At 39.8% G+C, this 12,895-nt stretch overlaps 1 protein-coding gene across 1 annotated transcript in view; it reads right to left on the reverse strand.

Moving 5' to 3' along the window:
* Positions 1 to 10,882: 10,882 nt before the first annotated feature.
* RPS6KA5 (ribosomal protein S6 kinase A5) overlaps positions 10,883 to 12,895 on the reverse strand; it is a 161,618-nt gene continuing 159,605 nt past the window's right edge. Inside the window, exon 17 of the mRNA XM_024209696.3 lies at positions 10,883 to 11,122. Within this exon, the coding sequence (XP_024065464.1) occupies positions 10,883 to 11,122 (240 nt within the window). The remainder of the gene's footprint in view (positions 11,123 to 12,895) is intronic.

Genomic DNA, 12,895 nt, shown 5'->3' on the forward strand with positions numbered 1-12,895 from the left:
AACTCCTTTTTTAGGTCCCTCCAAGTTCTCAAATAGCCCAAAAGGATGGTTATTTGCTACACAGCTGAGAATGGTACAGACAGAATTCAAAAGCTTTTCTTAAATCAAAACAGAGCCAGAGTTTCTCCTAATCAGAGGGAAGGGTAGAAACTACAGAAGATATGTAACTCAAAGGAGACACTGGCCACAGATCCGATGACCTTGCCTTATGGAAGGAATAATCGATGAATCACAAGAGAATGCTGTGGGTCCCTTATTCTACAGGTGAAGGTGATAGCTACTACAAGTATACGCTGACAGATTTAGAGCTCAATTTTCAAACACTGAATGTACACTTAAACATGTAGCCCTGCTGCAGTAAGAGTCTCTGTGATGAGACTGGCAACAAGTCTGACAATTAGTGCTAGTTATGTTTTTTGTGACTTAGAACTAGGTTAGAGTTCAGTCACATTAGCCAGTCAGTAAGCAGACATTTGTACTGAACAGCAGTACATTCTGTATCTGTTCTGTAACTTAACCTAGGTTGTCAATGTAGCTTTTCCCCCTGCATTACATTCACAAAAAATGGGAAATTATTTGTCATTTTTGTTTAAACAGGTCTGGCAAGCTGCTCTCAACAAAATAATAGTTTCCTTTATCCTCTAGTCATCTTTCTATCCCTTAGGCATAACTTTAAACAACACAAACACCAACCCTGAGATTTCTTTACCCTCTGCTGCCTTTAGCATTAATTCTGTGCTCCACCCCTTCTCCCGCCTCTCTCCTTATTCCTGTTCCCTAATTCTAAGACCTGGTCTATACTTAAAAGTTTTGCTGGCACAGCTATGCTAGTTAGGAATGTGAAAAAAAACAACCCCTAACTGACACAGCTATGCTGGCAAGAGTCCAAATGTAGTCTCACTTATACAAACAAAAAAAGACCATTTGCTATTGTAGGGAGCTTATTTCATTCAGGGAACTGGTATAAGCTATGCTGACAAAAGAGCAATTTTGTGGTTATGAACTGCAGCTATATTGGCAAACCCTTTCTAATATAGACAAGGTCACAATCAAAATTCTTATATTTTCTCCTCTACCCTTCATTAAACATCCAAACATCTTGCTATTAAGAGAACTAATTACATAATTAAAAATTGGTCAAGAATCCAGCAAAAATGAGTATTTATGAGAGTAAATATTTTAGGGAGAACTGAAGCTTAGAATATTCTAAACGCCCCAAATTTGTTGCCAAAAATTAAAGATGACTTTCTATTAAGAAGTATAATACATTGTACCTCTGCATCCAGTCTGCACTTTAATCTGTGATTTTTTTGAGTGGTTCCTTTGCCTTTGCGGGAGATAGGGGGAAGAAAAGCTGTTTTTCCATCTTTATCTCAGACATATTTCAAAAGAAGTCAATGGATTTCAATAAGAATTTTGTGGTGCTATTAGCAGAATTGTCCCTTAACTTTATAAAAAAATCTACAGTATTTACCCTCTCTACCTTTGCTCATTTTTAAACTCCACTTTACTTCCAAATAAATATCAGATTCCAAAATCTTTCTAAACTAAGCCACTAATTTAAATTATTTTGAATTAGTTGAATTAAGGCAACTAACACACATTAGCTTTTGTAATACTTAATTGATACTTTTAGTCTGGTTAATTTTTAAGTCAATTTTCATTCTTTCATTCTTAATGTCAATACAGATGCTCCCCGACTTATGCAAGCATTCCGTTCCAGAACGCCTTGCGTAACTCGAATTTTGCATAAGTCGGAAACATATACGCTCCTATTTCTAGCTTACAGAACTTTTTCCGTAAATGCGGATTTGCGTAAGTCAGGTTTGCGTAACCCGGGGTCGTCTCTATTTTAAACAAAGGTGACTTTTACTACTGAAGAGACTACTAACAGGGAGAGACTCAGGAGGCATAAATTCTGGTTCTATTTCTGTCTCTGCCACCGTGTTGCCTTTGGCAAGTCACAGCCTTCCTGTGCTTCAGTTTCCCTTTATAAAATGGGCCTAATTCTAGAGTTGCTTAAAATTTGTGTGGGAAATTCTCCTAGTGAAAAATATGGAAAATGTCAATTCTGATTAGGGTGACCAGATCACTCAAGTCAAATATCAGGACGCGGGGGGGGGGGGGCGGGGCGGGGGGGGGGGGGGCAAAAAAAAAAAAACACCCTTCCTCCACAAGCGCTGGAGGGAGGCCCGGGAGACGCAGGGGAAGCGTGGGGCCGGGGTGAGTGAGAGTCCGGCCTGGCCCCAAGTGCAGGCAGGACTCAGTCGGGCGGTAGGGAGAGTAGGGGGGTGGCCCGCAGGGCCAGGCGGCGGCTGTTCTCCCTGCCTGGGCAGCGGGACTCGGGAGCAGCCGCTGCTGCAGCTCCCACTGCCGCAGGGGGAGGAAGCGGCCGATGGCCAAGCTCGGCGGCTGCGGCTCTGGCGCCCGGGCCTGCTGCGGGGACCTAGCAGCGCGCACGCTGCGCCCAGCCCCTGGCCAGTCACGTCTGGGCTGCTGCCTAGCTGGTGCAATCCCGCGGGCAGCCCCGGAGTGGAGACAGCAGGCCCCAGTCCCCCTGTCCCACTCGGGTCCCGCAGGGGAACGAACGGGGCTGGGCTGCCGATGCCTCCGGCCCGGGGCCGCCGCGGGATTGCACCAACTGGGCAGCAGCCCAGACGCGACTGGCCAGGGGCTGGGCGCAGCGTGCGCGCTGCTGGGTCCCTGCAACAGGCCTGGGCTCGGGGGGTTCGGGCCCAGGCGTCAGAGCCGCAGCCGCCGAGCTTGGCCATCGGCCGCTTCCTCCCCCCGCTGCAGTGGGAGCTGCAGCAGCGGCTGCTCCCGAGTCCCACTGCCCAGGGGGGGAGAACAGCCGCCGCCTGGCCCCGCGGGCCGCCCGACTGAGTCCTGCCTGCACTGGGGCCAGGCCGGACTCTCACTCACCCCGGCCCCGCGCTTCCCCTGCGTCTCCGGGGCCTCCCTCCACCGCTTGTGGAGGGAGGAGGAATGGTGAGCCTGGGGAAGAGGCGGGGATTCGGGGAGGGAGCCAATGGGGGGACAAGGGGGCGGAATCGGGGAGGGGGGGGCGCGAGCACTTCCAGGCTCCGTAGCATTTCCTTGTTTGTCCAGTGTCCCGACCGCACATCGGTCAGGACGCGGGACAAACAAGGAAATATCGGGACAGTCCCGATAAAATCGGGACGTCTGGTCACCCTAATTCTGATTATTATTATCAGTTTCCCTGCAGAAAATTTCAAAATGAAAATTATTTCAAATGGACATTTTGAAAAGAAAGTAAAATTTTCATTTAATTTAGACAAATTATAATTTTATTTTGGTTTAAAAACCAGAAACAAAATATTTTAATTCAAATTGACATTTTGACACAAATTTTCATTTTCAATTAAAAAGTTGCTTCATTTAAAAAATGAAATAAAATTTAAGTCGAAACAAAATGAAAATTTTTATTTCTAATCTGTTCAAAACTACATGCGCGAAAACTAAAAAATAATTTTACTGCAATATTGAACAAAGATTTTTTGCTTAAAATTTCTTGCAGGAAAAGTTTTTGTTTTCCAACAGCCCCACTTAATATTATCTATTTTTGTAAAGAACTTTGGAATATATGGTTCAAACAAGTTTCGTATGTGTATTATAGTTAAGGCTACAATTTTGTCACAGAGATTGCAGAAGTCACAGAATCCTTGACTTCCAAAGACCTCTGTGACTTCAGCCCTGGCGGCTGGGAACTACAGGATCCTGCCAACTCCCGCAGTGGCAGGGAGCTGTGAGGTACCCCCCACCGCCAGAGGCAGCGGGCCCCCAAGCTCCGAGCCACCATGGGCAGCGGGGGGGTACCCCGCAGCTCCTGGCCACCGTGTGGGGAGGGCAGGTGGACCCCTGCAGCTCCCCGGCCACCACAGGGGAGCAGGGGACCCCTGCAGCTCCCCGGCCACCACGGGGGAAGCAGGGGACCCCCACAGAACCCCACCATGGCGGCAGGGCAGGGGAATCCCTGCAGCACCCCATGGTGGGGGCAGAGGGACCCCCACAGCTCCCCATCACTGTGGGGGGCATGAGGAACCCCACAGACCCCAGCTGCTGCAGGAGGGCTGAGGGACCCACGCAGCCCCCGGCTGCCATGGGAGAGTAGGGGGATCCCTGAAGTGCTGGGCCCCCAAGGGCAGTGGGGACCCTGGACTTCCAGCCACCCCGCAGCTGCCCAGCCCCTTCCCATTTAATCATGGATATTTTTAGTAAAAGTCATGGACAGGTCATGGGCAATAAAGAAAAAAATCACGGAAGCCCATGACCTGTCCGTGATTTTTACTAAAAATATCCATGACAAAATCTTAGCCTTAATTATAGTATTAGTATTATTTAAAAGGTAACATGTTACTTTCTCAGAATAGCAAAGAGCATGTATTTTTTCCTCTTGATTTCTCAACTAGCCTCAAACTTGCAGATACACAAGTTACTCATAAACATGTTTCCAGGATAAGGGTGTAGAATTATATATTTTTATCCAATTTTTATCAGCTTTACTCTATATTACATGTAAAGTGTACATATCTACAGCATTTGCAATATCCTTTGAAAAAGAGGACACTGGAGTGAAGAATTATATTAGATCATGAATTTAGCGAACTACATGACCAAATGTTACACACCACACACACCCTTTTTTTTTTTAAGAAGAATTATACAAACAACTAAAATAAGCATATTTATAGGGGTGCTATACAAAGGAATAAGGTCTAATATAGCAGGCCTCAATAAACCCCACAAAACAAAAATATGTATCTGACTTTACAGTAAATTTGGTTAAAATATAAAACTTATCTATAATGCAGCATTTTACTTTGAATCATATTTCCTAAAACGAACGGTATAAAAGTCAGGACAAGGTTGCGTATTTTGTTTATTCTTAAGCAGGTTTGAAGCATAGATTTTTAAAATGGACTTCATTGTCACCATAGATATTTCTTTTTTTAGTAGTTTGTAAAGAATTTTAAAAAACCAGCAGATAGTTAACTTTTGTTCTTTAACACACAAAAATTCCAATTTCTACTTTAAAAAAAAGTGCTAACATAAAAATAAGCTTTCCCATTCTTGTGTCACGCAATTTCACAATCTTCCTGACATGGAAATAAATATACTAGTCACTCATATGCTACGCTGATGAATGCTATATAAATTTCTAGATAGAACAGAAGAAGGAAAAATGTTTATCTCAAAGAACAAGGAGAGGAGACCCATATCTTCCATCCATCAATTTTTGTAGTTAGCTCAGTGAACAGCTCTGGAAAACAACTGGTAGCTTATATATATTCTCAAGCTATACCTTGTTAACTTTTTTTTTTCCAATAATCATTTCACTTTCTTATTTTTTTCTTACTATTTTTGGATGCAAGTATATACAATCAGTAAATACATCAGACTGCCCACATCAGTCTATGCAATGTAGACCCTCAGTATTGTCCACCCATCTGGAGTGCAGGATGCATCAGCTCACTCCTAAGTTTTTGTTGCTACATAACAATTCAGAACTCTTAACTCAACAGACAAATAAGTGACTTATAAAAATGGAGGGTGGTAGGGGAAAGCTGGCTTGGAGCTGTACAGTTGTCATTTTTACCAACTTACAAGAGACTGATGTCTGGAGAGTAAACTGAAGATATTTTTTACTGGTTGACAAAGACTGAAAGATCAAGGCACTTTGGTCTCTGGAACAGTAGCAGCCACACTATTTCCAGTTTCCGCTACCTAGAAGATTCAAACATTAAGATTCCTCAGAAGGAAGGAAAGAAATACAGTGATGGTCACAGTAAAAGACAGTGAGGGTGTGTGTGTGTGTTATGTGTATTGGGGTGCGGGGGGGCATGCAAAGAAAAGATATGGACCATGATCAGGAAGACTGAGCCAAAGCCTCCGGTATGATTAGGGCCCTATCAAATTCACAGCGATGAAAAACGCGTCACAGACCATGAAATCTGGTCTCCTCCCATGAAATCTGGTCTTTTGTGTGCTTTTACCTAATAATATATAGATTTAATGGGGGAGACCAGCAGTTCTCAAATTGGGGGTCCTGACCCAAAAGGGAGTTGCAGGGGGGTTGCAAGTTTATTTTAGTTGGGTGGAGGTATTGCCACCCTTACTTCTGTGCTGCCTTCAGAGCTGGGCAGCAGGAGAGCAGCAGCTTTTGACCAGGTGCCCAGCTCTGAAGGCAGTGCCCTGCCATCAGCAGTGCAGAAGTAAGGGTGGCAATACCATACCATGCCATCCTTACTTCTGCGCTGCTGCCTTCAGAGCTGGGGGGCCAGAGAGTAGTGGCTGCTGACTGAGGGTCCAGTTCTGCAAGCAGCAGCACAGAAATAAGGGTAGCAATACTGTACCATGCCATCCTTACTTCTGCACTGCTGCTGGCAGTGGTGCTGCCTTCAGAGCTAGGATACTGGCCAGCAGCCATCACTCTCCAGCTGTCCAGCTCTGAAGGCAGCTCTGCTGCCAGCAGCAGCTTAGAAGTAAGGGTAGCAGTACTGCAATTCCCCCTACAATAACCTTGTGACCCCCCCACAACTCCTTTTTGGGTCAGGACCCCTACAATTACAACACTGTGAAATTTTAGACTTAAATAGCTGAAATAATGAAATTTATGACTTTTAAAATCCTATGACCGTGAAATTGACCAAAATGGACCGTGAATTTGGTAGTGCCCTAGGTATGATGCTTAAGGCATAATACCACAACAAAAAATTATAATTGAAGACCAAATAACTATTAAAAAAATAAAATATATACACACTTCTTGTTAAAAATTGAGAATGATACTTATATAGTAACAATTCTTTAGAATACTGATAAAACACATACATGACAACTGTGTGAATCTATTCCTTTAAGTATATTCTGGAAGAAGCAGAAGGGGAATGTGGCTGTGCTGGTATAAATTATTTTGTTTAGAAGGGCAGCGAAAACAGGTGCATCAGTAATGTCAATCTGGAAAGATGGGAAATGTCAGCCATCTTGGGCTGTAGCCCACGAAAGCTTATGCTCTAATAAATTTGTTAGTCTCTAAGGTGCCACAAGTACTCCTGTTCTTTTTGCGGATACAGTCTAACACGGCTGCTACTCTGAAACCTGTATTTTTATGCTCTTCTGAAGAACAATAACAATTATCCATTGCAGTAAAATTACTGTACATGTGAGATAAGTGTATTAAGTATTTTGTCTGACCTTCTATGAAGAAACAATCCTCTAAATTAAGGATAGATTGCTCTTTGTGTGAGAAGGAGGAATTTAATTTATTCTGAGAAGTAAAAAGTCAAGTAAAACTCTGGTTTTGTGCTTTTCCTACTCCAAGCCTTCTGCTTTTTTCATATCTAGCCCTAAATTGTTACCGTTTGTATTTTTAAAAACAGTAAGTTCTCAGAACAAATAAATAGTTTATTTGTACAACTAAATATTTTGTTTTTTTTTAAAATATGTTAATATAAATAAAAGTAAATAGTTATTTAGAGCTATACTGTTAAAGAACTGGGTTTTCAAGAAACTAATCTACTGCTCTTCCTAGTACTGTTGACTGCACCAAATAATCTGGAAGGAATGGAGAGATATAAATTCAAATTGAATTAGAATCTGTCAGTAACATTTGCCATACTTCCTCTTAATAAATGTGGCTGAATTTAGTATTTTGTGCTAATTAGAGAGAAATCTAGAAGTATACATACAATTAGAAATATATGGGGCTTGATTCCACCTTGTGCAGTGGTTTAAAAGTACTTTAAATTATAAATGTAATTTACACCCACTTAGTGCCCTTTTCCACTAATAGAGTGGTGTAAAGTAGTCTTAGCATAAATGAGAATCTAGTCCTAATATTATGGTGTGGCAAAATTTTACACCCACTTTGCATAGGCATAAATGACTGCACAAGGCAAAGGGCAATGAAGAATCAGGTCCATGATATTTATATGTGACTGAGTATTGTTCGTCCTCATATTAAAAATTAAATAGGTGATAGGCAAAACACTATACCAGTATAGCACAAAAGAAAAGCAGACCTTGCATCCAAATATCCTTGTATAAAAGAAAATGTCTTTTATGCAAGAGATGTGTATCCATTACTGTGAGCTGTAATAATTACAGAGTCCCAATAGTCTAAAAATGGCATAATGAAGTATTTCATAAATGCCTGTGCGATAAAACAATGAAAATACAACTGCACTTTCCTCAGAATGAAATGATCACTCTTTTAGTCAATTTTAGCAATTGTCCATAAAGTTATTCTAATATAAAAAGTCATTTCTTCAAGTTTCCCAAGCAAGGGAACACATTTTATTATCCCCTTATTTTAAATTGTTAAATTCAGCAGGGTCATTTAATTCCAATTTTTTTTCCATTTAGAACCCTTTTTGTTTTTGTTTAAAAAGTACTTGAAAAACTGTACAGCAAAAATATCTCAAAGTGCGGTTTACTGATCATTACAAACAGTCGGCATTGCAATTTGTTAGTGCTGTTTGCATAATAAATATTAATTGTTGCTGTGGTTTCTTTGTATTTACTGGAGGTTTACTGGGGAGAGGGAATGTATTTGTTTACAAATGAGTTGTATTTATTACTGAGATTACTCCCAAGAGAGTATTCAGAAAGCAAATCTGAATATTATATTAATATTAGTTTAAAATATCTTAACACCAGCCACTTTAAATTGTTTGTGTTACCAGCATATATACTGATTTTTAAGATTAAATATACTAATTCTACATAAACAGTGCAAATGTCTCAATATTCACATCAACCTAAAATTAATGCTGCAATTACTACTGACACTCATGTCAAGAAAGTAGTAAATTAAGTAATTCACATCAGTAATTCTCAAATCCTCAAAATGCTGTCATTAATAATATTAAAGCAACACAGAACAAATGTTGGGCCTCTTGGTTTTGTCAAACACAGTCCTTGTAAACATGGCTGCATAAGATTTCTCAACACTGTTATCTGATGTAATTAAATAAATAAAACCATTGACATAAACAATTCCCATATCCTTTTTGCATAGGGTTTGGATTAAGTTTACTTTAAAATGCAGCAAGCTGTTAATAAAATCTGTTAGTCAACTAGGTTCCAACCATGCTAACAATTACACATGTACTTTACACCAGTAGTCTCATTGACTTTAATGAGATGACTCACATGTGTAATTGTTTACAGAACTGGGGTCTTATTTAGCACTTAATAGTTGTCCCTAGTCATTCAGAAGGTGAGTAGTAGAAATGCTCTGCATAAGTTTACAAAATATGCTATTCAATTTAAAAGTATATCTATGGAAATGTTTCAGTAAAAGTCACATATTTATGACTCCAAACAGGTTATGTACATAATATACTACTACAGCAGGAAATACCTCACTGTAGTACAACAGTGTACAGTTGTGAAACACAGTGTTTAGTATAATTTCCCTTTAGTTTTCCCAGTGCATAAGTGCTTTACAACTACACTATACAACATGCCCAAGTCTAGTTATTTATTATGTACAAGATAGAAGCAAGATGTGAGGAAGGAAATGTAATGTAAGGAATGAAAAAAAATGGCGAAGGTACAGGGTTTCATTCCTGCCAGGTGCTGAGCACTCCTCCAAAGGTGCTCAGAGCCCACAACTCCCGCTGAAATCAGTGAGACTTAAGGACACTCAGCATCTCAGAGCAGCATGCAACACCTTGTGGGATCCCAAATACACTCCATGAGAAAACATCAAAATCATTCAGGTGTTTTATAAAGCACAAGCAAGAAAAATATATTTGAATATTTTACGATCAGTATTAAGCTAACTGCCATATTTGTGCAATGCAAAATTAAAAACATAAGTTGGCATGCATTCAATATGGACCCCATGATAACAAAAATGGAATTTGGCGTTTCTGCATCTTTTAAAAAAAGATTCCTCTTGGTATCTTCAAGTTATCATAGAAATATAAAAGATAAACACAATACATTATAACTGTTCCTTGAAATAGATATTTGAACACATGACCATTTTTAAAAAAATGTTCAGTACTAAATTTCAACTTCTTTTCTCTGTTATATCACTGGATTTTGGAGCTTGAAAAGTTTTTTAAAAATTTATATTTTCTAGAAAAACAAATAAACAATAGCATTACAGTGCAAAGTCACCTCATCTTGCTAGCCATAGATTCCTTTTGCATCTAGATAATATAAGACTGTTATATTCTGAGTAGCGTAAAACCAAATTTAAAGAATAAATTTGTAAAACAGCATAATGGTACTCCTTTTATGTTCAGCTCTGTTCTTAAATTCCTAAATAAGGTCCAGGTTCCGGCCCATCCTATGCACCAACACAAGGGAGTTAGAAGTGATGTAAGATGGCCTCTTGCTTTAGTGCACTGTACCGCCATTACTTGTGTGCAGAGAGAACCAGAGCTGCTATGACCCTCCTTATGCAGATGGGCAGGAGGGCTCTTGACTCTGCTCCCCACAACATGCCTAGTGGCAAAGTTACACAGCGTTTCAGGGAGTACACATTGACTTTTACAGTATATTCCCTCCCTGGAACAGTGGGGAAACTGAAAGGAGATTATGCCTCTCAGTCACACTCCAGGGATAAAACAACAATGTGATTACCCCTTACTCAGGACTAGACTGCACACCAATCCAGCCCTAAGAGAGTTCAATGTCGGTTGTATTCACAATATTATACCACATCCAATGATTCTGAACTAGGACTAAAACCAAATGTCTTGAAACAAAAAGCTAAAAAGGCAGAACTGAAACAAATTGTTCAAAGCAATGGACATATCCCCGTAATCCCTCTGTTCCAAGGAGGGACAGGTACTACCAGGCTTATCACCTCTTAATTGTTCAAGAAAGGATATTTCTCTGCTTTTCAGTCAGAGAACTGGAAGATGGTTTCTGGGTTATTGCTGTCTGCAGGATTTGTTGGCTGCAGGGTTTTTGTTGGTGTAATTTTACCATGAGAATGAGAGGAGGAAGAATGTGAACTTTCACTGGAACTGCTACGCGTCTCTGTGCTTGTACTTGTCTTTTTCATCTTCCTTCTTTTAGCAAGAGGTGCCTTGTCAACATTCTGGAGGCAAAATCCTTCCCTTTTGTACTTGTTAAAGGCCTGTTTCAAAATAAAAAGGCAATTTATGCATTTGTAAAAGGTTTAAGAAATGTTAGAACATGTGTAATTTAGTATGAGTTCTATGTTTTATTATTTCTCAAGAGTCATGTCTATACATTCTTCATGCAGTTTATGACAATTTTACAAGCCTTTAAACTAGTGCTGTCAAGCGATTAAAAATGTTACTCCCACGATTAATCGCAATGTTAAACAATAGAATACCATTTATTTAAATATTTTTGGATGTTTTCTACATTTTCAAATACATTGATTTCAATTACAACAGAATACAAAGTGTACAATTCTAACTTTATATTTATTTTTATTACAAATATTTGCACTGTAAAAAACAAAAGAAATAGTATTTTTCAATTCACCTAATACAAGTACTGTAGTGCAATCTCTTTAATCAGGAAAGTTGAACTTACAAATGTAGAATTATATACAAAAAAAACTGCATTCAAAAATAAAACAATACAAAACTTTAGATCCTACAAGTCCACTCAGTCCTATTTCTTGTTCAGCCAATCGCTCAGTCAAACAAGTTTGTTTACATTTGCAGAAGATAATGCTGCCCGCGTCTTGTTCAAAGTGTCACCTGAAAGTGAGAATAGGCGTTCTCATGGCACTGTTGTAGCTGGCATCATAAGATATTTCCATGCCAGATGCGCTGAAGATTCACATGACCCTTCATGCTTCAACCACTATTCCAGAGGACATGCTGATGACGGGTTGTGCTCGATAACAATCCAAAGCAGTGCAGACCAATGCATGTTCATTTTCATCATCTGAGTAAGATGCAACCAGCAGAAGGTTGATTTTCTTTTTTGGTGGTTCGGGTTCTGTAGTTTTCACATCGGAGTGTTGCTCTTTTAAGACTTCTGAAAGCATACTCCACACCTCGTCCCTCTCAGATTTTGGAAGGCACTTCAGAGTCTTAAATCTTGGGTTGAGTGCTGTAGCTATCTTTAGAAATCTCACATTGGTACCTTCTTTGCTTTTTGTCAAATCTTCAGTGAAAGTGTTCTTAAAATGAACAACATGTGCTGAGTCATCATCCGAGACTACTATAACATGAAATATATGGCAGAATGCAGGTAAAATAGAGCTGGAGACATACAATTCTCCCCCAAGGAGTTCAGTCACAAATTTAATTAACGCATTATTTTTTTAACAAGCTTCATCAGAATGGAAGCATGTCCTCTGGAATGGTGGCCAAAGCATGAAAAGGCATACGGATGTTTAGCATATCTGGCACGTATATACCTTGCAATGCCGGCTACAGAAGTGCCATGTGAACGCCTGTTCTCACTTTCTGGTGACATTGTAAATAAGAAGTGGGCAGCATTATCTCCCATAAATGTAAACAAACTGGTTTATCTTAGCGATTGCCTAAACGAGAAGTAGGGTTGTATGAACTTGTAGGCGCTGAAGTTTTGCATTGTTTTGTTTTTGAGTGCAGTTATGTAACAAAAAAAATTCTACATTTGTAAGTTGCACTTTCACAACAGATTGCACTACAGTACTTGTATGAGGTGAATTGAAAAATACTATTTCTTATGTTTATCATTTTTATAGTGCAAATATTTGTAATCAAAAATAATAATATAAAGTGAGGAGTGTACACTTTGTATTCTGTATTGTATTTGAAATCAATATATTTGAAAATGTAGAAAAACATCCAAAAATATTTAATAAATTTCAATTGGTATTCATTTAATAATGCAATTAAAATGGCGATTAATTTTCTCTTTCCTAATCACAAGAAGGGCA

Source organism: Terrapene carolina, unplaced genomic scaffold, assembly GCF_002925995.2.
Source record: "Terrapene carolina triunguis isolate 2854851 unplaced genomic scaffold, T_m_triunguis-2.0 Scaffold96, whole genome shotgun sequence".
NCBI classification, from domain to species: Eukaryota; Metazoa; Chordata; order Testudines; family Emydidae; genus Terrapene; species Terrapene triunguis.